At 51.6% G+C, this 27,594-nt stretch overlaps 1 protein-coding gene across 1 annotated transcript; it reads right to left on the reverse strand.

Annotated features, from left to right (window-relative positions):
* Window positions 1–184: 184 nt before the first annotated feature.
* On the reverse strand, window positions 185–27,594 carry LOC100541480 (tyrosine-protein phosphatase non-receptor type 11-like). The gene is made up of 16 exons (XM_010722772.3): window positions 27,495–27,594; window positions 13,703–13,825; window positions 8,411–8,605; window positions 7,232–7,424; window positions 7,020–7,139; window positions 6,755–6,868; window positions 6,292–6,388; window positions 5,671–5,750; window positions 4,879–5,034; window positions 4,284–4,415; window positions 3,852–4,006; window positions 3,622–3,689; window positions 3,157–3,308; window positions 2,842–2,942; window positions 2,372–2,481; window positions 185–2,015 (listed from the first exon to the last, which is right to left on the reverse strand). Exons 1-15 carry the CDS (start codon window positions 27,506–27,508, stop codon window positions 2,397–2,399), a joined length of 1,785 nt encoding a protein of 594 aa, XP_010721074.1. The 5' UTR covers window positions 27,509–27,594; the 3' UTR covers window positions 185–2,015; window positions 2,372–2,396.

Here is a 27,594-nt window from a genome sequence, read left to right on the forward strand (position 1 = left end):
GCAAAGACTGCTCATCTTTCGCTTCCTCCCAGCTGGATCAAAGATGTTTTCAGTCTCTCTCTGCAGCAAATCTGATCTGAAATACAAAAGGCTGAAGCAGCAGCAGAAGTACCCCAAGTCCGTTGCTATGCAAAACTTCTGTAAAGCTGCTGAGTGCCTTCTGTATCTGCACCACCTTTGTTGTTTAGCTGCAGGCTGCTATTATCTGTGCCAGCCACATGGCTGCAGAAATTAGTCCAGGCACTGCAACAACTTCTGCCAAAGGCCCTGGGCTCGACAGGGATTCTCCCTTGCATCATCCCATCCACTTGCTGCTGGAAGGATATCTTCACAGCACCAGCTTAAGTGCGTTCTTGGAAAAAGTGGCTCACTGAGACTTAGGGCAGAGAAGGCACTTTCATTGTAAAAGGTGCATTTGAGATTAAGCCCAGCAAACTGGCACTAGCAGTGATGAAGTGTTCTGTCATGTGCAACTACGTTACTTCTCAGTCCCACTGATGAGACCTAAGGGCAGGGGGGAGGGAAACGGCATCTTCAGCCCCATCACACCCATTGTCATGGGTGGTAAACAGTGAGCACACTGATCTCACAGCTCACAGATGTTCAGGAGGCCCCTTGTCCACACTGATTGTCAGCCACTTTCCCAACCACTTAAAAAGAGAGGGGGAAAAGAATAAGAAAAGCTTTGAGAATATTCAACATTTATTAAAAGTGCAATAAAAATAAAACAGTTTTCCTGTCCTGTGAGTAGGGACCAGGAAGACCAGTCAGGAAATACAGCCAAGGGATGCCATCGTGCTTTCATTCAGCCCCTCCTGCTCATGCAGGCTCTTGGGCACCAAGGTCCCTGACCAGGCAGAGGGGCAGTGACCCCGGAGCACATCAGCACCCTGCATGCTCCAGAAGTCAACACTGGCACTCTGACCCCAGTGAATCCTACAAAAAGGGGGGTTCTATTTGCAGACCGAAGGGCTGGAACAGCAGGAAGCCCCAGCAGTCACAAGTCAAGATTCATCAACAGAGCTGGAACACTCCACCCAGTAACACACTCATCTCCGTGGCACTGGTCAAATCCTAAGTGCTCCTACAGCACCCAATGCAGCACACACAGCACTTGTCATATAGCTGTGGGGGGAAGGAGAGGTCATACAGCAAGGAAACAGCAGAGCTGCATCAAGCTTAGAGGGACCCAGCTCTACAAGTTCAGCTCAGCTCAGCATCCTAGGGTGTGTTATTCACCCAGGGGGGCTGAAAGCACAGTGCACAGTCAAACTGCTTTCCTGCTCGTCAGCAAACTCCAGCTAGATGGGCTTTCAGGGCTCAACACTCACACCAAAGTGAGGGTGCCCACCTCTGCCTCCCAGCCCTGCCATGATGCTCACACGCAGCTCCAAGCACACACACACACACCTCACCTGTTGTACAGCAGGGTTGCATAGAAAGCTATAACTGCAACAGCCAGAAGTGTGAGGAGAAGAATCAACAGAGGCACAGATACCTGGGATCCAGGCAGTGCTACTTCCCACCTTCAAGGCAGCAAAGTTAGCCTGGAAATTAGCCTAGAAGCAAACACTTCTAGCTCGGAAATGATTGACCTAATGAACATATTGAAGTGCACTAATACTTGACTAATGCCCTAAGTGGGCAACCCTGGGAAAGCTCCTAAGCAAATAGGCATTTCCATTCTTAACAATTTACATGTAAAAAATAACAATCTTAAAATTAAAAAAAAAAAAAAAGAAAACACAAACACCAACAACAATTAAAACAGCTTCGATGCCCAACAAATGTCCAGAGGCACTTCCACATAAATATCAACCTACTGATACAGGGGAAACCAGGAGAAGGTCCTTCTCAAGAATAAGTTAGCTCAAGGCATGTTCTTAAGGCTCTGCTTGCTTCTTAGCTCCTCGCTGAATCCAAGGTGCTCGGGGAAGGCAAAATGGGCAAAAAAGCACTGTCCACAGTTGCAGCATGTGAAAAGGGTGGACGTAAACACTGTAAGTCCTGCAGGTCTAAGCAAGAAGGAAGAAAGGGCACGGCTTACAACTGGGAGAAAAGTGCATTGATGTGACACAGAGCTGAGGTACTCCCAGCATCCAAAATCTCTCTGTTTATGTAGTTTCTCCCCTACAGCTCCGGGCACACTTTAAAACAAGCATGATCCCATTCTCACATTTCTCCCCGTTCTGCCACACAGCCACATCTTTAAGCTCTGTCCCGTTTCATTAAAGCCTATTTGGCTTCCCTGATGCAAGCAGAGCAGTGGAGATCTGCATGCACTGAAGCACACAGCATAAACCCAACAGTAAATCCAACACTGTAAACAGACAGTGGTGACACTCAGCCTAACCAAAGGAAGCATTCCTACCTGCACAGCCTCACCTTCAGCTCCTCTATCGCCCCGTGTTACTCATCCCTGAAACCTTTGGGCTTTTGATGTTGAGGTTCTCATAGACGGAAGCTGACTCATCATCAGCCCTGTCAAGAAACAAAGCCTTGTTGTGAACAGCCTCGCTGCTCTGGATGTGTTCCCAGAGACAGGTGGCCGGTCGGAAGCAGGCAGTGGCCTGGCCAAGTTCCCTTTACCCCTCCCCGTAGCCTGTGAGGTTCGAGATACCACAGGCCAAGGTCAATTTGCCCTTCCCATAAGAGGAAGGTGGGCTGCTGTCACAGTGCTAGCAGCGTGGTGGGATCACCTGCTTATTTTGAGCCATTCCATCCAACAGCCAGGAACTGGTGAGGCTTCAGGAATGGGAGAGGAAGGATACGTGCTGGGGACCAGGCTCCAGCCATCCTCCTGCTGCTACAGAAAGTCCTGTTCTCAGCAGAGAAACTTACACAGGCTGGGCTCGTGGTGAAGGGGGCTGCCCTTTGGCTCTGCCTTTTTCCACAGGAGGGTATCCAATATTCAAGTAGTCTCGCTCTTTCCTTTTACTTCTCTGAAATAGGATGCAAATACATTAAAATCCCACTCAGGGCTGACGCAGAAGGAAGCCTTGCAGGATCCCGTATGCCAGCAGGGAGGAGTGGCTGTGGGTTTATTCCCATATGTTCAGGGCGGCATTTGGGGTCCAGAATAAAGGAAGTGGTTGCGGTGCCTGGTGTGGGGCAAGATGTGCCCTTGCTCCTCCAACCGAGCTGAACAGGACTCACCTGCTCTTCCTCCAGCCTCTTCTGCTCCGCTTCAATGAACTGCTGGACAGCCATGTAAACGAACTTGTACTGGGCCTCTGTCTGCACCATGCCAGAGCGCTGCCTGCGTACCATCTGGATCGTTTTGGGGATGTCAATGTCGCAGTCTAAACCTGCTCAAAAGCCAGAAAGTGGGAAGTGGCAGCGAGGTTGAGAAATTATTCTGGCTTATCACTCCTTTTGCGGTTTAAGAAATAAATACAACCACTGCTGAAAAAGGTCCGCCTGCCTAAATGCTCCCACTAAGAGAACTGAGGGTCCAGACATGCTACAAAAGTCACTCTCACTCCAGGTTTAGGATCAAGCCTGAACCCACAATGAGACAAACCCACTGCTAGGAGATCATGGACCACTGCTTGCACCTGAGCAGGCTTATCTCATAACAAGGCAAACAGTGAGAGTCACAAGACTGACATGGAGACATACCTTGCCTGTGAATAATATCCACCAGAATGTCTATCACTATGATGGTGCCTGTGCGTCCTATTCCAGCACTAGAGAAAGAGAAGGAAGGCTATATTTCCCTATGTGCATACCTGTATCACCTCTGTTTCCCAATTGCCCACCGCCAGACCGTGTGATGGGCCAGATGTAGGTTACCAAAGGGAAGAGACTCCCTTTTTGCTCCCCGTCCCCATGATAGAGCTGGTTCCTACCTGCAGTGCACTATGATCGGCCCCGTGTCTGGAATGCTTCGCTGTGTGCGGTTCACTTGGTCCAGAAAGCTGAGAACCCCTCCCGGTTCATTGGGCACCCCGTGGTCTGGCCAGCTGAAATACTGGTAGTGCTTCACCACCCTGGGACGCTCATCCTGTGTGGAGCAGAGACCCAGCACCCATCAGAAGAAGCACCAGGCTTCCCCTTCATATATTAAACCATTAAGGTTGGAAAATCCCACTAAGACCAAGTCCAACTGCCAACCCATCACCCAGTGTACCACATCCCTCAGTGCCACCACATCTCCATTCCTTTCCCACCAACAAAACTGGAACAAAACAGCCCAGAACTTCAGCGATGGGACCGCTAGGTAAAAACCAAGAGATGCTCCAGATCCCATTCCCAGGGCTGAGGAACCACCATGAGCTCACCCTGTCCATGTGCAGGATCTCCAGCTCCCGGAGGTAGTAGCCCTGTGCCTCGCGCTCGCTGATGTTTCGCACGCAGATGCAGCCATACTCCTTGGCACAGCCCTTGTCTGGCCAGTAGCGGAAACATTTGTTCTGTAGCAACACAGGAGAGCTGCTGGTGAGCCAAGAGAGGGGAGCTGGGGGACGGACCCCAGATGTATCACCCAGGGATGCTCTGTGGTCAAAGGATGAGCAGCAGTAGTGCAAAAAATTTAAGGAGAACCACACTTGCAGAGCATTTCCTTGAGCTGGGGTTTGTATAGGTTCTGCAATTACTTTCCTGCCTCCCAGCAGCTTGCAACCTCCTGCTCTGCTTCCCAGCTTGCTGCAAGAAGTCCCTGCCATCATGGGCAAGGGCTTGCAGTTGTCCAAGCAGGATAACACAGGTAGGTCGGTTGTCCAGATTAATTAATCACTGATTCCACTTCACATTTTAACACAAGCCCATACCAATTACCCAGCCTTTCACTTCTGAAGCCTTTGGAACTAGTTTGCATCCAGCCTCCCAGGTTGGCACAGGATGCAGGTGACACTGGGGCTTGGCAGCAGCTCTCACCCTGCCCCGCTCCACTTCCTTGGTTGTCATGACAATGACGTGACTGTTCTCTTGGTACACCATGGTCCAGAAGTCATTCACTGTTGTCTGCAGGCAGCCCTGGGTGGCTATGTAGATCTTGCAATGCTCCGAGTTCCTTCCATCCTCAGGGATGCTCTGAGGAGAGCAAGGGATTGAGAACTGCTTTAGTGCATCCTTTAGCAGCAAAGTCTTGCAGTGTTTGGGAGCCAGCAGATTTTCCCCCGCTCATCATCCATGGACATGAACTGCTCCCATCACCAGCTCCCATCACCAGCTTCAACAGAAGCCAACATCACCAGCAAAATCTGCTTGCCTCCAGGGACTTTTGTGGCACACAGTACTGAGCACAGGCCATGAGATACCTGCAGAGGTTGCCTGTAAGAAAGCAACCTTGAAGGTTTTCTAGAGCTTGGTGTGTAAATGCCAGAGTAGCACTGATGGAAATGCAGCTTTGAGCAGCTCTCAGCTTACAGATGGCGATTATAATTTGACCCCTGTGATAATGGGCAATGACAGAGAGACTAGGTCAGTCCCCTGGGACTCTCTGGACAGCTAAGGAAAGCAGCAGACTGAGATAAACTCTTAGATCAGGGCAAACAGAACGTGTCAGAATGATGAGGTCCCTGAGGATACAGCAGAAAAACCCCGTGCTTGGTCTGGAGCCGGAGAAACAGAATGGCTCCTGAACTGCTGTTCCCTCAAGGCTGGTCCCATTACTGCACACCCCCACCACAAACACAGCCCCACGTGCTGCCTTCCCTTCCCAAGTACCTTGATGTAGTTGGCATTGATGTAGTCTGAGCCAGGCACGCTCTCATCCACGTCTCGGAGTGCCACCCGCGTGGTGTCAACTGAGGGAGAGGAACACAAAGTGAGCACAGGAGGGCAGTGCCATGCACAGGGCCAACCGTGGGCTCCGACGAGGCTCTCAGTGGGAAGAGACACGAGGAGGTACTGCAGAAAAGGGTGCACGATGCTCTCCTAATGACACATAGCAGTGCATTCTGCCTGGTTCACAGCCACGTTGTCTCTCCGGTCACTTGGGTGGATATTGGTGATAGGCAGTGCTACAGACTGAGCTCAAGCTCACCAGTATTTCCTTTGCAGCCTCTAGCTGTGGCTCTGCGTCACTTCTAAACTACGCTTGAGCATATGTGGACTTTCAGCACAAGAAGAGGATAGCAGTGTACCCATTTGCTAAGCAAAGGGGAAGGACCAGGTTAAAAAGGGAACAGAGCAGGGCATGAATGAACTGGATCACTCCAAAGGGGCAGAGTACTCCTCCCTCCAGCTCAGCTGTGATCAGAGAGCTCTTCAAGGTTACCCAGCCTCACACAAGGCTGTAGAAGTCATAGTGAGAAAAAAAGCCCACAATATTCAGCATCTCCTTACAGGGAAGGATGTTCTTATAGCGATTCTTCGACTTGTTCTCAGGTCGCTGCCCCTCCTTCCTGGGGTACAGGAGCTTGCACTCCTGCTGTTGCAGCATCTGTGGGCAAAGCACACAAGAACAAACTTTTTAGGCACACAAGAGGACGTGGAGGCTCCTATAACAAACTGCTTAGCTTCCCAAGGCTGAGGGAGTGGTGGCAGGAGGGGAAGGGGGCTGAGATACAGTTTGGTGAGGGACATAATTGGTCCCTAATTGGGGGAGAAGGCAAAGAGCCCTGCAGGGAACAACAGGCTGGAGGATGAAGGAGAAATACAAGAAAAGACAATGAAAGACAACCAACACTGAAAGCAGGGAAAGGAACGACGGCATTGCAAGGAGATGGAAAACCATGGCACTCTCATGCAGGGATGACATTGTTCACTTGCAGACACAAGTGGGACAGAGCAGGGCAGCCTCCCATACCTCAAACTCTTCCCAGAACCCTTGCTTGGCCTTCTCGCTGTGATCTGCCATTTTGTTCAGCTCCCTCACTCTGTTCTCAATGTTGGCCGCGTTGATGCGAGTGGCGTTGAATGGCTGAAGGACAGATGGAGACAGAGCAGAAATCACTCTCAACAGCAGAAAGGCTTCCTTTTCCCTTGAAAAATGGGTTCTTGGGGGGTACTGGCAGAAGCTGGATCCGCTTTGGAGGGCTGAACCGACAGCTGTGCACAACAGCAGATCCTACCTGCTTCAGGTGGACCACAGCTCCAGATTTCTCCACCATGGGGTTTTTCTTGTAGTGCTCCACCAGGTCTGTGAGTGTGTCAAACCTCTCACCTCCCCCCACGTCGTACTTCCCATCTGGCTGCAGGAGAGCGACAGAGGCACGGTGAGGCTCAATGCACAGCTCCCAGCTGGGGCAGCAGGGCAGGTGAGCGAGGGCAGCACGTTGCCCACCTGGTAGTGGATCATCACATGGGTCACGTGTGGTTTGCGGTCCCCCGTCTCCATCTTATCCTCGTTTGTCAGCACTGACAACACGAAGTCGCCCGGTTTGCTCTGGCTCTCCCGCACCAAAAAGCTGCCTGGCTTCCCTTTCTCCGTCAGGAGCTTCTCTGCCTCCCTGCCAGTGAGGTGCCCATGGTACCATCTGCAGAAGAAGGCACAGAGCATCATTTTTAGACAAGAGCTACACTTCCTGCTTGGGATGATGTTCACAGAGCACTCATCTTCGGGCTCCCAAAACGAGAGGCTTTGGCATGCTTTGGGAACCATTTTTGGAAAGGACTTTGATTTTGGACCTTGCTGTGGTCACTGCTGCCCACCTCTCAGGTCACCTGGAGAGAGCAGGGGGCTATGCTCAGCTCTTCCGAGCCCTTCTGTGAACAGGAACAAACTGTTCCACCTTCCATGGTAGCATATGGCTTGCACTCACACACTCATGTCCTCCATCTCATCTCTCCTAATCCATCCCCTTACACTTACATTGCAGCCCTAGAGAAATGTAGGCTGCCTTTGAAGATGCTGGCCTGCCAGCCAGTAGCTCAAAATACTTTTCCAGGGGCAATGAGTTGGCATCTCAGACACTTTGGCCCAAAGAACCAGGCTGAGGCTTTTAAATCCCCCTCCCAGCCACTCCAAGCCATACTGGGAAGACCTCTACAGAGCAAAATCCCTTCCTCCAGGTTGGAGAAGAAACCAGCATCACAGATCTGCGTGAGCTACAGCAGAAAGCAGGACAGGGCAGCATGGAGAAGCTCAGCACTGCTTACAGCATTGCTGCTGATCAAGGGCAGGTCCCGGAAATGCTGCGATCCTGACGCACCCTGCTATATTCTGACACCACCGTCACTTCTTATATTTAGAGGACCTGGGCCCTTTTCCCTCTCCTCTCCCTGATGCAGCTAGATGTGTGGTCTGGAACACAGGCTCTTACAGAACTCCTCTGCCAAGCCAGACTGTTCTTGGCGGCAGAGCAGGGGGAAACCCAGCTGGAGGGGCTTTCCACTTCTCCAGGACTGCTAACAGGAGCGGCCGCTCATCCCGTGCTGCAGTGTGGTACGAGTGGCAAAACCTCACTAGAGGGGCTTCCCAGAGCTGCAGCTGGCACAGCAGCTCCCATTGGGCTCAGCTTACCTCTCCGAGGTCGGGTCCTGGCAGTTCAGGGGGTACTTCAGCTCGATGACATTGCTGTTCTTCTCCCGCAGCAGCCCTTGCTGCTCAGTGTAGTACTGCACCAGCTCTGCGAGGGTGGCAAACTTCTCCCCTCCGTACAAGTCGTAGTAATCCCCTGTATTCTGGATCTTAATGTGCGTCACCTCATCGTTCCTCCTGGGGAAGAAAGGCAGATGGGACTGTCAGTGGGGCAGAAGGGCACTTAGTTAGCCTCCCTTTCCAGGACGCCTTTCCAAGACGCAGGGTAATTGCATTTTAAATGCACTCAGCAGCAGCTCCACCAAACCTAGCAGATGTGGCTGGAATTCCAAGGCTTGGTAGAAAAGCTGGGTCAGAGAGATTTGTAAATCTGGGCAAATTTCTCTCTCTTCTTTTTTTTTTTCCCTTTCTTTTTGTTGTTGTTGTTGTTGTTTTTACTGTGCTGAGCTGCTCCCAGCCTCTCTCAATTTGTTGCTAAAGCAACCACAACAGCGAGATGCAGGAGACCCAAGGTGCTGTGAAGCTGCATATCAGGTCAGACAAAAAAGCCATTTCACGGAGCGTGAAATTAGAAATGCTACATCGCTCTGTGCATGAGGTTAAATGGGAGGAAGAGCTCTCAGCTGTGGTGCTGCTCCATTCCTGCAGCAAGTTACGGCTCTAAGCAGAACAGGCAGTGCCATAGAAAAACAGGTCTGATAGCATCAGGCTAGTCCCAGCTCCACAAAAACCACCTCCTGATAGATATCAGGACTGTGGGATGAATGGGGAGGGACACAGCAGCCCCTGGCAGCGATGGGATGGGCCAAACCACCCCTGGGATGCACTCACATCACCCAGAGTTGTGGTAACCTCTAGGTAAAAGTTGCAGTTGTAGATACCTGTCTTGGGGATTTTAACAGCAACCGCTTTGGGCTTTCAAGAGGTTTGGGGGAAGACATGAGGACAAGCAGCTGGCTGTCCAATGAGGTGTGCTAGAGTAAAGCCATCAGTCTTTGGAGGATGAGACAAGAGGAGGGCAGAGCAGAGCTGGGCAATGAGGTCTATGTGTGCCACACCTCCAAGAGCCCCTAGAAGCTGGGCAGCAGTGTGCTAACAGCCTTGTGTACCCTCTTCTGAGCCTCCTCTAGCAGAGATTCTGCCTCAGTCCCCACATGCCATGAGGTGCTGCCCAAAACGCTGCCCTGACAGATGGCTGCAACCCTGCACGCTCCATCCCAGCTGCCGGCAGGGAGCTCGTCAAGGCAGAATCCATAATTACAGGTTGTGCTCACACAGCTCTTCTCAGATGCTCCGTCTGGCTTGGGTCGGGCACTGAGGTGATTTCCAATTAGAGCCAACCCAGAGGAAACAACCACGGCATCCGTTGCCATCACCCTGCACCACCAGGGGAGCACGAGGCTGACTGCCAGGCCTGAGCCGTGAAAACCTGCTGCTGCCATTCCAGCCCCCCATTTTGGGGGCAAGAGCAGAGCTTGTGAGATGGAAATGAGAGCGGGCTGTGAGGAAAGCTGGGCCCCAATGGTCGTGCTTCTCCAAGCTGGTGCTTGGCTTCGATCTTCCAGGCCAGCAGCTGGACACCAGGAGCCCTCCCACCACAGGGAAGGCAGAGGATGAACGCTGTGCTTTGGCCATTTGGCTCGAGGTTCCGGAGTTCCCTTCTCCCCACACGTCTCAGTCTGTAGGCCCACAAAAGGCTCCGTTCACTCAGCCACCGCCATCCCATCGAGCTCTTCGGGGATGAAAAGCAGCGAAATAATGGGGATCATTCATCCCCTCGGCCCCCAAGGTCAGGCTGAACACAAAAGGCATTGATCCATTCCTTTCTCCCTTCTTTTCTTCTCACAGAGTTTGCGTCACCTCGGCAGCACATTGCTGGGGCAGAGCTGGGTTCCATGCGAGCCCATCCACGGAACTGTGCCCTCAGCACGCCGGCTGCTGACATAAAGCACAAAGAGACACCCAAAGAGGTTCTGTAGCCCCATGCCCGAGGGCTCGGCTGCTCCAACAGCTTCACTCTTCATGCAAAAGGCAATCTCTGACCCCGAGAGAGACAGGAGGGCTCGTGCGAGGCCCCAATGAGCAGCAAGAAAAAAATGGATCCTGGAAAGACCCAGGGACTTGAGTATGCAAGGAGCGAGTTTGCAATGCATTCAGGATAATTCGGATAAAGCAATTTGCTGTCAGCCAACATCATGATTTCTGAAATGAATACTGATCCCCAAGCCCATCCAGAGCACAATTTAAATACAAAATGAGGATATTTGTTGAATTGTTGCCTTCTGTTTACAGTAAGCATCGGAGCAGTTATTCCTGGCGGTGTGAAAAACTGTTCTTATTTCCATGGACAGCACGGCTGCCTCGCTGGATATACAGCAGGGTTTCCTGATCCAAAATAACCCAACTTGTGAATCTCAGCCCAATGTTTTCAGTCCACACTGCATTGACAGCCAATGTGGATACAACCTGCTGTTCTTTGCAATGGAGTTGAGAAGAACATGCAAAAAAAACCCAACACACACACCAAAATAACAATAAAACCCAATAAAATCCAACTCAACTCCAGAAAACAAGACAGATCCTTTCTTTTTCTGTCGTTGAAAGCAAAGATCTGCTTTAAACATCATAAGTACAGTTCTCTCTTGCATCCCATAGAGTCTTCTTAAGTTATGTGCTTTTCCTGCTTGCATCAGACAGAAAAAACCTAGAGTTTCACAGCATGCATGTATGACCCCTCTGACAAGCTGCAAAAAGCAACCCCAAAAACCCCCGAAGGCTCTCTATGCAAAGCTGGAAGGTTTTCCCACAGAGCTTAGAAACTTTGCTGAATGTTTGGTTTCAATCAGATGACAGCTTAGGCTCTCAGACGAAACTCACTACCCGCCAACAAGTGACATTTCCACGCTATCAGAGATGCAGCCAAGTAGATTTCAGGGATTAGGTATGGTTTTGAATTCTGCACACCTGCATCAGCCCTGCTGAAGGTCTGCATTCCCTTGAAGCTCCAGCACACCAGGAACATCCAGGCATCAAGCTTGGAGAAAGCAGGACTAGACCTATCCTTCACTACCAACTTGTATTCAGGGCCTTACAAAGGCTGGGAGGTGTTATTACAATGAGACCCAAGGTTTTGAAAAAGAGGCTGAAAGGATATGCAGAGTTAAAGAAAGGAGCAGACGTAGAACTTCATGGAAAACTTGTAACTTCTGCAGTGTTATTTCCTAGCTCCTCTTCAGGGATATGGATCTGGATGCACACCAGCACGTGGGTCACCTGGTGTGTGGTCTGCTCGGCCAGAACTCCATCGCTTGCTTTCTTTGCAGCCCACATCCTCTCTGTAATTAAACAGAGCTGCCTTTCCTTTCACTGTCTCTCAGAAATCCTAGAAGAGGTTGGAAGGAGGGCGAGAGAAGAGAAAGAGGTATCGCTTGTTCTAAAGGAACCTATTCATTGTGTACTCCAATTCCCAAAACCATTTATGACCACGTTTTGGGGGGACAAGAGCACATTGTTCAGATAAAGTAGAAGCAGAACCCAACCAGGGACCACATCCAAGCAAGTCTTCCATGCTCAGGACTATGGAACAATTCTATAAAGACAGAGAGATGGGACGAACCAGGCGGAGATGAGGACTGATAGATAAAAGCAATCCATGCAGAGGATTCTTCCCTTGTCTTCAGTTCAAGATGCCTCTCTGCTGGTGTGTCATGGTTCACGTGCTTTCCTGGAAACATGATGGTACATGGTACATGTCACAGCCTTGGTTTCCTTTTGGTCAGACTTTCCATTGAGTGGGCTGTGCAGTGTTGCTCAGCACCATCACACCAAGGCACGCCGTGCTGCTCTGCTCGTGACACACAGAGCACTGCTCACAATTGAAGGGCATTTCCAGATCTTACGAGCAAAATAATGTTTAATGACAGCACTCGATGCTGGAGGCAGCGGTCCAGCCTCCCTCCAATAACCTGCCACAGAGAGGGGCACAGAGGTAACAGCAATGACAAAACTGCACTGGGACCACACAGGGGAGAAAGGGAACCAGGAGACAGGGAAGAACCAAACTGCAGACAGCAGCAGAGCACAGGGCAGAGCCAAGGGAGGGAAACGACACCAGATCGCAGCGTGACTCTGCAGCCCGAGTGCAGTAATGCAGGTGTGGGCACGACTCTCATAGCAAAGCAATTCCCTGCTAATTCAGGGTGATGACACTGCAGGTTGGGCATCTTTCCACATCACGACACTGCTGCACGGACACAACCTGCGTCTGCTTGCACAGTGCCCGGCTCAGCAGGTGCTGCCAGGGCTTTGCTGTACAGTCAGGCAACACCCTGACTCACAGCACTACGTGAGAAGAGACACAGAGCTCACGTGAAGCCCAACCCTGTCTCACATGCATCCCCTTGTTGTCATTGCTTGCTCCAGGCAGCTCTCTGGCTTTATTTCCCGTTCTAATTAGGCAGCACTTCCACCTCCCTCATTAACTCTCAGCCACTTCTTATTGCGAGAGGATGGATGAGCTAGTGGAGTTGGATCCCTGCCCTGCCAGTACACCATAAAAGCTGCAAAGCTCCATCCATGCCCCAATGGTCAGAGCTGGGAGAAACAGGCAGCATTCCCTGCCACAAAAGGCAGCATGTACAAAGCAAGGCAGCTGCAAACTCCTGCAGGAGGAGGAACGCAGGTTCAAGCACAGAGAGGACTGCAAGGGGGGGGGAAGAAATGAAGAAATTCTCATTCCTTCTGTCATTTGCACAAAGTTTCTCTAAACACAGCGGTGGTGCAAGGATGTATAAAGTCACTGGAGTTTCCTAAACAAAATGAGAGTTGTTTAAATTGAACAGAAATCACTATTTCTACACTACAAGTGCCTGCAGGAAGCTCTGCTGAGCTCTCCCCCTGCAAGGCACCAGCTGGGTGGTTCTCATGGGAGGTGGTCACAGCACATCCTCCTCCCCTTATCCTCTTATAACGGGGACTTGCTGGGTCAATGCCACTCTTTCCCTCTTCTTCCCCTATGGACACAAACTGAATCACCCCCATAGGCAGCTTCATGATGTTCTGTTGAAGTAGAGATGAGATGACTCATTCAGGCTGGGGATGGAAGATGCTCCCCCTAGAAACTCAACTGAACACGTCATCCTCCTGCTCTGTACCACTGGCTCCAGCAGGACGTGCCACGAGTGGTACCCAGAGAGGTCAGCTCCGTGCAGAGCCACCTCCCTGCCAATGGGAGCAGGATGGACAGCCCCTTCCTCACACCTTCTGGTTCCTTACCTGACAGAGAGAGTGAAGTCTCCAGGGTTGCTCTTGCTGGGCCGAGCCAGAAAGCTGCCATGGACCCCCCTGGTCAGGAGCAGCTTCTCTGCCTCGATGCCACTGATGTTGGGATGAAACCACCTGCAAAGTGCAAATGCGACATGTGAAAGGGCAACGACAGCCCCTGGGTGCCAGTTCTGACCCCCACCCAGCATGCTGTAGGGGCAGCTCTCACTCAGAAGCCCCCACCTACGTGCTATGGTGGCAAAAGGAAAGCTCCACTACCAAAGCACTAAGCCTCTCATTCTCTCAAGCAAGAATACAAGCCTCAGCCCTTCACTCTCTCCACCTAACTCCTCTCCCAAAGGAGGTCCTGCCCTGGCTGGATGGCAAAAAGATGTCCCTTTCAAACCCCACCAGGAGGGAAAGCCACGCTCTGGTTTGCAACATGAGGCAATTAGTGTATTTACGTAATGGGAAAGAGAGGCAGCTGACCCACAGGGAAAGATGTTTCATCATATAACACACTGCTTCAATGCAATCTTTGTGTTTTAAGTGACATCAAACTACCCATTGATCTCATTTCTGATGTTATCACTTTTGATCAAGAGCTTTTGATGAAATCACAAGAACTGGTGTTTCTCCAGGCTTTAACATGTGCTAAATATGCATACCAGGCTAACAATTTCCCTTGTGGCACCACTTCTATGGCTCAACGTTTCAGAAGCCACCGAAATTCCACTTTCTAAATGCCAGGCTCTTTTGAGTAATCTCATGCATCACACAAAGAGCACCCCAAGTGAGAACCACGGAAAATGCTTTCCCATTTTAGCTCATGCACCAGCAGACATCACGGCATGAAACTGTACAAGCCAGCATCTCGCTGAGAGCCTGCCTTGGGAAACACAACCAAAGACCGAATCTACAAACATTAGAGCGTGTTTGTCTCAGAGATACACATTGAAAAGGTCAAGAAATGTCACAGTCTCCTCCACAATTTGAGATTTCCTCCCTCACACCACAACCCAAACAGTTTTGTTTAAAGTTCTGCAGGAAGGCGGCTCTATTAGGAAAGGACCACGCAAATAAATGGTAAACAGGAATCCCAACGTTTCCAAGCCTTGTATTCCTGACATCACCAGTGACACCCTTTTATAAACCCACCCTGTGCAGGGCCAGCACTTAGCTGTACTGCAGAACTCCTCCTGGCACGAGGACCGAGCCTCTAATGGAGCTTAATGGAGCTCAGGGGCAAGGCGAAGCTGCCAAGGGCCACGCATCGTGGTTTGTTCTGAATGCCTAATATTGGCAATAAAAACAACTGAGAACGCAGCAGGAGAAAACAAGACAACATCCTGGGGACCAGGAGCAGTGGGCTGTGCATCCCATGTCTCTCCAAATAGATGGTTGGGTGGATGGGAACAGAGGGAAGTGACCCACAGCACTCTTCCTCCTCCCTTGCAGTTGCTTTGAGCAGAGCTGCTAAATCAACTTGCACCAACCTCACCCAGCATCTTAATCTCCGCAAAACACTGCATGGGAATAAGCAGGATTCCCCCTGCAGACAACAAGGAGTGGGACAGCACAGCCCGATGAGAGGCAGGGAAAGAGCCTACAGGATCACATCTGAGGGCCCATCAACTCTGCTGCTCTCTTTGTGCCACCCAACAGAAACCCAAACGCTAAGTGCCTTTTTCCCTCATCACTCCCACTGCTTGGACACGAACCAATTCACACAAGCACACACAGGCTGCTTGTTATTTTGCTTGCAAAAAGCACAAACAACGAGCTGGGGAGGAAACCCCCACAGCCCTCACAAGCAGGAGAAAGCAGGCAGGCAACTGCCAAACTCAGAAGTGAAATAAGAAGGGGGGGAGGGGAGGGGGAAAAGAGAAAAAGCCCTTTGCAAACAGAAGTTTGCACCTCTCCCATGGATTCCTACACCAAAACAAACCTCACCACATCAGGCTTGGACTACAAGGGAGGTCACAGCCATCACAGCTGGAGGACCTTCACCAACACAACCGACTTCACTCCGACCTGGAACAAGTTGTGCTTGCACAAGGCATCTTCAGAGCTGTTTTTCACACTAGGCTTTTACTGAAGTACGTTTGTTGGTAAGCAGAACCAACCCACAACACAGCAGGGGAGAAGAAAGCACCCACCCACACATCCCTCACTGCATGAGGGCATCACAGCCTGCAAACTGCCTCCCACAGACCACGCCTGGAGGAGCAGCACTGTGTGCTCACAGCTGTTTATAGGGAGGTCTGCAGTATTTATAGGAGGAAAGCAAATAAAGAGAATCCAGACTAGATCTCTAGCCTACGAGAGAGGGAAAAAAAAAATAATCATTATTAAAATCGTGCCATTGTTTCACGCTCACTCCCATGTACTGCTATGCTTTTTCTGCTGGAAATGCATCCTCATGCCTTGGGATAAAAATGAGATGTGGCAGTAGGGATGCTGGGTGCCAGCATCCTGCTCCATCAGCAGATGGGCCACTGGAAATGCCTGAGGGACCTGAGGGACAGAGCTCTGCCCCAGCACTGCTCACCACCTTAAAGCCATTGCTGTAGAGCTGGGATGTGCTCTTCCACTGCACTCGTTTTGGGGCATCCTCAGGGAAAGCACCTCCTGTCTGCGATGTTCATTGGGTCTGAAGGGCAGAGTAGGAGAAGGGCGAGTAGGAGAAAGTGGAGTGTTTTAATGGCAACTTGTCTTTGTCAGGCTTGGAGAGGATCAGAGCTAATCTGGCTCAAGAGACAACGCCTACACACAGGGTGTGTGGTGAGCACTGCTCGGTTCAAGGAGATGGAAAAGGGGGACAAAGGGACAAAGGCCACCAACCCTGGGCACCTGCCAAAGCCACCCACCTCCCGGCCCACATCCAGGGCAGGCTGCACTCTGCTCTTAGCAGCCAAGCAAATAAACAGAGGCTTCTTACAGAAGAGAAATAAGCGAGGTGTGCGTTAACTCTATGGCGAAGCTGCTTTTGTTTCCACGATGCTTCCATGCTAAAATCGTTAGTGTTTACATCTTCATTGAAAGCTGCTCTACACAGGCACGCCTGCACGTACAGCATCTCAAACCCACAGCAGCATCCTTTGTTGTCTCTAGCCTGCTTCGATGCAAATCCCATCAGAAGAGTCATTACAGCAGGCACAGCCCCAAGGGAATGTTCTAAATAAACATACCCTGCAAACCTCCTCAGCTCTACATACAGGTAAATATTTTCGTTTTCCTAAAGCAATTAGCACCATGACAGCTCGCCGTGACCGTGCCCAACATCTCATATCCCCCAGGACTTCTGTTAACAACTGGAAAACAACTCCCAACAACTTATTACATTCTAAAAATCAGCATAACCATTCCCATAGAAGGTACACAACCTGCCTTGCGTTCTCTGGGGTGCAACAGTCACTCCTATAGAAACCTGCTTGCTGTCAATCTCACGCTCAGGTGGGAATCGTAGAATGGTTGGGTTCACCCATTCCCAACCCCCAATGGTTTCTTACTCTCTCTGAGTGAGTACACACACAAACTTTGCCAAATTCCACCACCCACACGGGCTGGACGGGGCACTCTTGAGTTCTTCCATGCCCCTTTGCCAACAGGATTGAATGCCATCCCAAAGAAAGCCTCCAGTAGACCTGGGATGGAGAAGCACAGAGGCAACCACACTTCTTCATGGGATATCACTGAGGTTCCTAATGAACCTTCAGCACTAACAGCAGAGGAACTGCTGGACCTTTGGGTAATTGGATAAGCAAGATAAACTGCCACGGCTTCGGCATGGATACCCAGCTCCTTGCACCATAGCTGGAGAATGGTTGAACGTCCGAAAAAGCAAAACACAAAGCAGGCAAGAGGACAAGATGTGCTGCTTTGGAAGAAAACAAACACCCTTCTGCTGCAAAGCAGAAGTCAAGCTGTATTTCAGAAGGAGCAGATCACCAACCACCAGCAACCCCAGCGTCTAGCAGGTAGCCAGGCTGAGGATGCGCATCTCCAGCTAAAACCTCCTTGAGAAAGGGCAGCTTTCCACCAATGCCCTGCGCAAAGAGCTTGGCTTTTGTTCAGCATTTTGTTTCTTTTTCCTTTTTCCATTAAATTTCAAGGCACACAGTCAGTGAGAGTGTGCACACTCAGGGACTTCCCCAGAGAAAACCCCAGCAGAACAACGCAGACACTGTGCCAGAAGAGGAGAGACGGGGCAAAGCAACCCAGCAGGGGCTCAGCAATGGGCAAAAATGGCTTTGCCACCATAAGGATGAGGTGCTGATTGCTCTGACCACCTTCAGCTCACAGGAGGTCTCATCCTGCCCCTATGCAGCAGCCCAGCAATGAACCCACAGCACTGTGCTGGGCACTGCAACAAAAGCCTGGCAATGGTTTCCATAGACGTCATCGCAAGACAGAGCACAGGGCAGAGTGGTTTCAGGCAAAGAAAATGAGGCTGGAGCCTCATTAAGTGTTAATTAATATAAATCCACATCTGTCCTATCTCCCTGACACATGCAGGAGTCTGTGCTCATCTACTCCGTCTGATTCAATCCCTTTATCTGCATTATTCAGTCCCCATTATTCCAGTCCATGCTTGCTGTTGGCACATCCTCCTTCCCTCCCCCTCCCCCCAAACCCCACACACACCATCCCATTCTTTCTCCTTCTGATCCATCCATACCACCTCCTAAAAGCAGCAGCACAGCTCACCAGCTGCAACAGCCTCTCAACAAAGAGTTTCAAGTTGGTTAGGTGCCTGAAGCAACCCAGTAACTCCTTGAATCTGCCCAACACCAGGACACAGAGACATCACACCATGCAGCTGAGGCACAGATGTCACAGGAAGGTCCCAGAGGGTGAGCCCTGCACCAAGAGCTCATGATGTGACATCTAGAAAGGAGAATATTGGAGAGAAACCAGGGCAGCATGGGCTGCTGACGTCCACCCAGCGCTTTGTACTCTTTTTAAATGCTATCTTCAAAGATGAGAAGGGTCCAAATGCAATTATGTGGTCACCTGTTCACTCCCTGGGGGAAATCCAAGGCTGTTGCTCAGCTCAGAAATAGCAGTTTCCAGAAGAAAAGCCAGAAGAGAAATTAAAAAAGAAGCAGAAAAGCCTGCAAATGCAGACCTTCCTTTTGTGATGGATGCAATTTTCATCACTGAGTGATCCTTATGGACCAAACGCCTTGCTCTGCTCCTAGAAGCAAAGTGTGAGAGCATTGCTATGGGCACTGAGAATGAAAAGGAAGAGTCACGCTCACGCTCTTCCCTTTGGCCCAAGCAGAGGATGGGACATGGAGCAGCACAGCCCCTCCCACACATGGAAAACATCCTTCAGCATCCAGCCTGGCACCCTGCAGATAAAGGCTGCCAGCAACCAGGAGAGGAAACCACGGACAAAATTAAGACCCATGACACAACAATACATCCTCTGCAGACGAAGATGAGGGTGTGCTCTGCAGAGTGAGAGTGCATGAGCCCGTGACAGGGCTTTCCCCTACAGCCAGAAGCAGGGTTGCCTCAGCACTGCATGGCTGCATAGGGGATGTGAGAGAGACCAGCACCTGCTGCCTTCTCCTCGCCTCATTGCAGCGAGCAGCTCTGACCCTGAGCACAGCAGCTTGCGCAGACCTGAGTGCATGCACTGCTTGAGCTCAGGGGTATTTATTGCACAGTGAGCATCAGGTCAAAGCAGGGGGATATGGGGGATAATTAGTGCGCACCAAGCATCTTCCCATCTTGCCATCCCCTTCCCAGCATCCCACTGATCTCACTGTGGGATGAGGGCCCAATGCCCCGAGGACACTGAGATAGTTTGGGTTTGCCTTTAAAGAAAGCAGAAAAACCCCTTACGGGATCCACACAGCAAGAGAAGAATCACAACACGGGACCGAAACTGCTGGGAAAAAAAGGTACAAATTGTGCCTCTTCCCCATTTCCAGAGTGGGAGAGGCAGACCTGGCTCCATCTGGCCAGCACGCATTCACACACCCAGCTCTGCTCCCTGCAGGAAGCTGGGGCTCTTCCAGCTTACCCAGAGGACTTACACCCATGTTCCCTTAATTAAAAAAGGTGTAGCGAGTGCCTCGAGCTCCTTTGAATCCATCAGTCGCAAAGGTGTGGGAGGGTGTTCTTCTCAGCTGCAGTTTCCACGCTTTCTGAATTAACTCTCCAAACTGAACTTATGGTTGAATCAACCTCAGTGTGCATTCTGCTGTTGGGACCACCAGAAACTGCACGGTTTAACCACGGCCAAGCACTGCCTGTTGGTCTCCAAGAGTTCATGAGAGTTTTCTGCTGTCTATCGCAGATGTTTTTGTTCTCATTAAACAAGCTAAAATTACACTACAGCCCACCTGCCAGGCTGCTGGGGCATTACAAATAAATACATCGCAGCAGGCAGGAACGAAAGCAGCCCAGCTGCTGTCTGAGCGATGCGCTTCCTCCTGGAGCAGCAGAGTGGTTGGTTACGTCTGTGCCACGATCCCACAAAGCACAACACATTGAAGGCAGAGGCTAGAGAAGGAGAAACCACCGCTCCTATAAGATGGGATGGAGCAACGTTGGAAGGAGAGTGAGCAGAAAGGCCTTGGGATGCTCGTTATCAGCAAAGCAAAGCATGCTCTGCTACAGCAAACGGAGAGATAAGCAGCCATTAGTGCAGTATTGCTAACAAAGTAATGCGAGATACAGATCTAATAACAAGCCATAAATAACATTCTGTTCCCAGCAGGGATAACCCCTCCTGGGCTGTGCTCAGCACCGCCAGCCTCACGGTAGCCACTTTATTAATAATCACATTAATGAAACTGCCAACACAGTGTTTCCCAGCGCAAGGAGAAAGTCACCGTCATCACTGCAGAGGCAGGTGAGGGGTAATTTCCACTAGAGAATGCTACACTTCTGCAGAAATACTGCTAATAAGCACTGTTAATCACTATTCCCACTCCACCAGCACCCACACCTTTGTAGCTCACATCCCGTCACAGCAACAAAACCTTTCTTGGTCTCTGTGCCTTCTCCCCTTTGTCAAAGGCAGAGCAGACATCCTACCTCACCATGACTCCTCGGTGCTTCTGGGTGTGCAGAGAGGTTTGTTAGTCCACGGAAACCACAGGAGAGCTCGAAGGCAGCAAGGTCTGTAGGATACAGGAGGTGGGAGCTTGCTCTAGGACGTGGCAGGCAGCGTGGTGCCCAGTAGGAACATCCCTACCCAAAGTGGTGGAGCATGGGACGCTCCGAGCAGAGAGGTGACAGCTGGTTCTGTACCAAAAAGCACAGTTATTGTGGACGGGAGAGGGGGTGGAGAGAAGAAAAGGAAGTCATCTCATCCTCTTATCAGCACAGCCCCAGCAGCTGTGAGCTGGGTGTAGAGAAGGGGACCAGCAGGGTAAGCACAGCGCAGTGTGTGCTGCCAGGGACAGAGAAGCCATCTGGCTCATGGCAACATTACATGCCATGGGGCTCCTGCATCCAAACCATGCTCCCCATTAGGACTTCCTCCTCCAGAATTCTGCTCCAGAGCTGAGAGAGGGCTGAAGCAGTGGTGCCTTTGGGAAGAGCGAGGTTTTCAAGTGCTCCAAAGCATCTTTTGCTTTTGGGGTTTTCTAATGTATGCTTAAGCAGTCATCCCCAATAGAAAGTGGGATTCACAATGCTGGTGCACCCCATTTCTGCCCTGGTCCCTCACCAAGCAACACATCCTGCTTGGAACCAAAGGTGGCTGAGCCTCCACAAGGAGCACAATCCAACCCAACTCTTGGACAGCTGGAAGGACATGGAAACCCCATTCCTGCACACCAGCTGGAGTCCTGCATCCTTATCCACGGAGAGAAACAGGTGAAGGTGGTGCAGAGCAGAGCCTAATTCTCCCCACCGACTGCAGGAAGAAGAGCACAAACCCAATCCCAGCAAACCCAGGACCACAACAGCCCTGCAGCTGGACAGCTGGCCACGGCATCCCTGCACCAGCAGCTTCCTACAGCAGGAGGAACAAAACCTCAGAAGGCTGTGGGCTGGCACAAAGCTGCACACACATCAATCAAGGCATTAAATGGCTGGGAATGCGGCTGCTGCTGCAATCCGGAGTATTTAGTCCATTATCCCGCAGACACTCAGCACAATTATGGTTGCTTTGTGGCTAGCCCTTAATGTGCCAGCAGAGCAGCTGAGGCACAGAGGAGATTAGGGATCAGCAGCAGGCTCAGTGTGGAGCACTGCCTCCCTTTAACCCAGCTCAGTCCTGGCCACATCTGTTCTGACGGCCAACACGAGGCACCCAGACCAGGGAATCATGGAGGCATCATTCCATGGCTGAAGGCAACGTTGGAAATCCAACCACACTGCCAGGGAAGGGCTGAACTGTTGGCTAACAACCCAGGGCACCTCCATCTCCAGTACAGGCCTTTCCTTTGGTTGCTACCAGCACTTCTGTGCAAACCTGTGCTTTATAATAACCACCACTTCCCTGCTTGCACTCATGCACCGTGCTCAGTGCTGCAGGTGGGCAGACAGCAGCATGGATGAGAACCAGAGATGCTGGAGATAAAAGCTGTGATGATATAGCAAAAAAAGGGGGGAAAGGAGGTTTTGTCAGCCCTCCTTGGAGCTGCGCCTTCCCTTCCCACAGGACCATCCCTGAACGTGCTTAGGAACATCAACCAAACTGGAGGTCCAAGATTTGGAGAAGCCTCTTCAAATCATAGATGTACCACATCCCTCTTCTTCCTTTCTTCAGGAGGGACACCAAAACCTGCTGATTTCCAACCTGAACGCTTCAGAGTCATGACTTCCTCGCTAATTGTGATTCTCAAAGCGTGCCAGTTTCTATTAGCTTTGAATATCGAGGCGACAACACCGAAAGTTTCCACTGCTGCTACCGCAATAAGCTCTGGTCCCAACCCCCATGGGAGCACGACTGAAACTCCTGGCTGAGCTACAGGTGCAGCTCAAACCCCATTGCTGGCACAGCACAAGTTGGAGAAAGCTCCAACAATTAAAAACACGCCACAGAGTAGGAAAACTGCAATCTGTTGGGCACTCAGTGGCCAATGGGTGAGGAGTGGGCTCATGGTGAATGCATGCTTGCAGCCTCCTCTCATCAAGCCACACCAGGACAACCCCATGCTCTCCCTGCAGGAGGAGGTTGGGGGAAGGAAGCAACACAATGTGAGGCACAGGGACTGCACAACAGTGGTGGCCCAATAGCACACCCTGGCCAAAGTTTGGCCAAGTTGTTCTAAAGTCCTTTGCTCCATCTGGTGGTTAGAAGGTTTTCAGAAGCTTTGTGATGCGCTGCCTCTTTGTGCTGCATGTTTGGGGTCCAGCAACTACTGCATGACGGGAGGAAGGTGATGCTTTCCTAAGCTTAAGCACCCAGACCCAAACTGTGGGAAAACCAACATGCTCCGTTCAGCCAGGAGTGAGAAAAGGCTCCTTGTTCGGATCATTATAATTGAAAAAGACCTCTCAGATCCCCCCCAAGACCAACCCACCCAACTATGCCCACTGACCACATCCCTCAGTGCCACATCTACATGGCTCTGTTCAACCTCCAAGGCAACCCAGATGGCCAAGGAGTTCTCACTCAACAGCTTCCTCCCCAGGTACCAAAAAAAAAAGTCAAGGCAATGAGGAAGAAAGGCAAGAGCAGAGCCTAGGGAAGAAGAACCAGGTGATGGCCTCATCCTGGCTTCCCCACTTGGCACCAAGGCTGCTCCGTCCCCACCGCGACATCACGCGTGCTTCTGCTGAGCCCAGAAATCCTCAGCTTTCAGGATTATATAACCTGGCGAGCTAATTAAAAACGAGGAGGTCTATTTTGGACCCGGGCAGGGTGTCAAGATGAAAATATAGCCCATAACAGGCCCACGTCCCCTTTGAAGAGTCGCCAAGGCTATTTTTTACCTTGATACATCATGAAGAATTGGAGGGAGAAAAAATACCAGGGCTATATTTAGAATTTAATCAGTGGCGGGGCTCGTTACACTTCTTAGAGAGGAGAGCGATGGAAATAGTTCAGGAGGGTGGGAGGAAGGATGGGGGAGAACAACAACAACAACAACACACCCCCACTTCCAAGCAAACCAAACAAAAAACCACAAAAACAAATAAATTAATAAACAAACCAAGGCCAAAACCAGCCTTGGAATCCCCCTTACGTAGAAAGGATGTGGCTCAGAGATATGAAGGGGCTCGGTCTGCTCAGCCCCCATCAGCTCACAGCTCTTCCACCAGCTCAGGGCCAGGAGAGAAGCAGGGGAATATGAGCAGGGACCAAAACTGTGTCACCCTGCACAGAAAGGGAACCAACCACCTCCACCAGCCCTCAGTCCAGAGACAGAAGGAGCAGCAGTTCTCTGGATAGCCAATTGGAACCTCCAGCTGACCAAATAGGGAACTTTCAAAGCCATTGTTTTGCAGAGAGGAAGGAAAAAAAACAAACAGAAAAACCCCAGCACTGTGGCTCTGCAGGCGAAAGCTGCAGCTTGCAGCACTGAAAGGAAACCCCATGGGCAGCATGGGCACAGTGATGGCAGCAGCTCTGGTCCTGCTCAGGCTGCACAGGAGTTGTGCACCAGGCTGTGTGCATCTCTCCCCATTGTTTGGTGCCTTTTTTCTCCCTGGCCAGCCAGCAGCCTGTGGATCAGCTTGCATTTCACTGGGGAAGATGAAGAGCAGAGGCCAAGCAGCACGCAGCCAGCTGGTGTGCAGGAAGCCTCGGGCAGACACTTGCCATGACATGGGCTCTTTGCCTGATAATGCAATCAGGGCAGTCACAGCGAGCCCCAGCCCAGCACAAAGCTCAGCTCACCTCTTCTCTTCCTCCCCCACTGCTGCGTTCACCACTGAGATAAGCAGAATCACTCCCAACTCCTGCATAGGGTCAGCAGGGATCACTGCTGCAGTTTGCCCTGTGCGTGCACGCTGCTGCACCAGGGGACGTTCTGCTCCAGGATGGAGGCACCAAGCCCATCCCATCCCAGCAGCACCTCAAAGATGCAGCAGGTGCATGGGAACATCTGCAAGCGGATGCAGAAAACCTCCTCCACCAGATCCCAAACTCACAGTCACACCCTGGTAGACCATCTGCTGCAGCTGGAGCAGCACCTGCACATGGGGACATGTGTGCAGCACCAGCTGAGGAGGAGATGCTGAAGCACACATCTCCCCCAGCTACACCCACTGCGAGCAATTGAGACCTTTGGAAAGCACTATGGATACAACAGCAGCAGGAGCTATTTGCACGAACAGAACACATATACAGGAAAGGCACAGTTCCTGCTTTCCAGTTTGGGTTAATGTGAAGAATTTCCTCCTTCCCCTCAGCCCTGTGCAGGAAGCCTGCAAGCACAGCAGCCCCATCATCTGATTAGGCCCCGTCCTACGCATGCTTCCTGAAGCACAGCACAGGGCTATGGGAGCTGTGCTCATCCCTCCCAGTGCATCCCACGAGGCAGAGGTGCCCAAGCACTGCTTCTGCCCAGGGTGCTGCCAAAGCAATGGGACAACTCCATGCTGACTGCAGGGAGAGGACTGAAGCAGTGCTTGCAGAGCCACTCGTGTGCACACCTGGAATGCCCGGCAGCTCCTGGAACACAAAGCTGCCATTCATCCCATCCCTGGGACGGAACACCTCCTAGGAGCCCAGTAATTCGAACCTCATTGGAAGGAGCTGTGAGCAGCTCCAGAACCGCAGAGGAAGCTCACCCTGAGCCTGCAGGAGCTGGAACTCTGGCTTCCCCACTGCAGACGGCGAGGAATTCTGCTTGGCAGCCCACAGGAGATACAGCTGCATCCCAGGAACGTGTTTCGGGGCTGAAAGCACCACGTTTGTCTTGGGACTGTAACAAGAACAGCTTGCTGCCCTGGGGAAGCCATGGGATGCTGGAAAATCACCCAGAGCCCAATCCAAAGCCCTCTCCTTGGCAATGGCAGCTCTGCTTCTCTGAGCTGGGCCATTAACCGTTCTTATTCCCTTGCTGGAAAAGGGATGGGAATCAGAATGTTTGTGCTTCCTGCACTAGGAATCACCACCTCCCTCCTGCACTCAAAGGCCAAAGTAAGCATCTCTTGCAAATACTTCAGCTTAATATTGACATTTGCAGTCGGGGCAGGAAGCATGTGTTTTCTCACTGGTAATGGCAGCAGATGAGGGAGGCTGGGCAGCATGAAAGGTTTCGGGATGCAGCTGATGCACAATGCTGGAACCACAGCATCAGGACTGAGGAGCAGAGACCTCCACAGCTCACAGCACGGGTACCACCAAGCAGCCGGTCCCACTTGGGGACCAGGGCAACCCCTACTCTGGAAGAAGACGTCAGAAAGTGATATTTCCTCATTTCCTCCAGACTTTTTCTTCCTCCCAGCTGCAGCATCACAGGAAACCTGGCCCTGCAGACAAGGGCAAAGCACCAGCTGCCATTCAACCCATGCTCCAGGTGCCGCGTTGCTGATGGCACGGCTGCAGCAGGGCTTGGTTCTCCCTTACTCACTCACCAGCACTGATACAAGGCCCTAAGAAGGGCATAAGGATGGGACAGTCACAGCAAACGGGGCACCCAGGCTCACAGCAGCTCCACACCATCCATCAGTCTACTAATGCCAAAGCGCCCTTAATTCCAAGGGATCCCATGTGAGCCTGGAGGAAAGGATGGAGGTGCAATGCTGACAATGCACAAAGGATTGATGGCAGCAGTTTGGCTGGGCCTTGTAGTGAGCATTCCTTTCCAGGAGCCGCTCCCAGCTGCCCAGCAGCATAGGTATGAGCTCAGAGGGTGCACCTTGGGTTCAACCAGAGGGAGAAGGGCATTGTCCAAATGCAAAAAGAGAACGATTCCATCCCACTAGGGCTGGTACACTATGTGATGCTGCTGGGAGAAAGGACCCGAGCAGTGCTGCAGGCCCAGGGGCAACTCATTCAGCATGTGGGTGGGAGGAACAGGGGCAACAGATGATGGCAACAGCACAAGAGCTGCTCCACAAAGCTCCAAGCCCTTGACAGAGCAGGGATGCTCACAAAACACCATTCAGCACCTGTTGCGTGCAGAGCTGGATGGCAGAGAGACCCAAAAATCCCATAAGTCAGCCAAGACTCTGAATCACAGCACTGTATAAATGTGTATAAGGAGGACCTGGGGTTATCAGATGCTCCAGAGACCCCCAGCTCATGTCCTGCCCACATCCCATCACCAAACAAGCACACCCTGCCTGTAACCAACCCTCACTGCGAGGTGCCCATCCGCTCTACTCCCATCCCGGGGCTCTCCAAACCACAACTGACTTCTGACAGCAGAATCGGCCCCTGCAAGTCACCCTGTGCCACGAGAGCTAAGGAGAAGGACCGGCCCCATGGCAGCTATAGGGAACCCCGTCCTGCTGCTCTCAGCTCTTACGGCAAAGGGGCAACAGAGAAGACATCGGGTGGGTGGTTGCCCTTCCCGAAAGCAGAGCAGGGAAGGAGGAACCGGGGACTGATGCCCTCGTGCTATACGGGCTCCTGCTGCCACCGCAGAAAAGAGAGCAAAGCTATGAAACAGATACGCCAGCACCGCTCCGGATGCTCCAAGTGCCTCATTGCAAACTCCCACCCCCCCTCAGAGCAAGTTAGTAAGTTTGCTCCCACCGTCCCACAGAACCACGAACTACAAGGCAACGGCACGCGGGACAGGGGCAAGAAAAGGGAGAAAACACTTCGTATGGGGCATCGGGGCAGCAAAGCCTCACTCCCAACACCGACCCCCAAACCGCCCGGCAACGAGGGGGGAGAAAAGGAGGGCCGGGGACAGCCGTCAGCCCTTACCTGCGGGACGTCATGGCTCCGCACGGCTCCGCACCGACTGCCGCGCTGCCACCGCACCCGGCGGGCGGGGAGCCCCGCGAGCGGGGAAACCCCTCCCAGT

The sequence above is a fragment of the Meleagris gallopavo genome, chromosome 23 (assembly GCF_000146605.3).
Source record: "Meleagris gallopavo isolate NT-WF06-2002-E0010 breed Aviagen turkey brand Nicholas breeding stock chromosome 23, Turkey_5.1, whole genome shotgun sequence".
In the NCBI taxonomy this organism is placed as follows: Eukaryota; Metazoa; Chordata; class Aves; order Galliformes; family Phasianidae; genus Meleagris; species Meleagris gallopavo.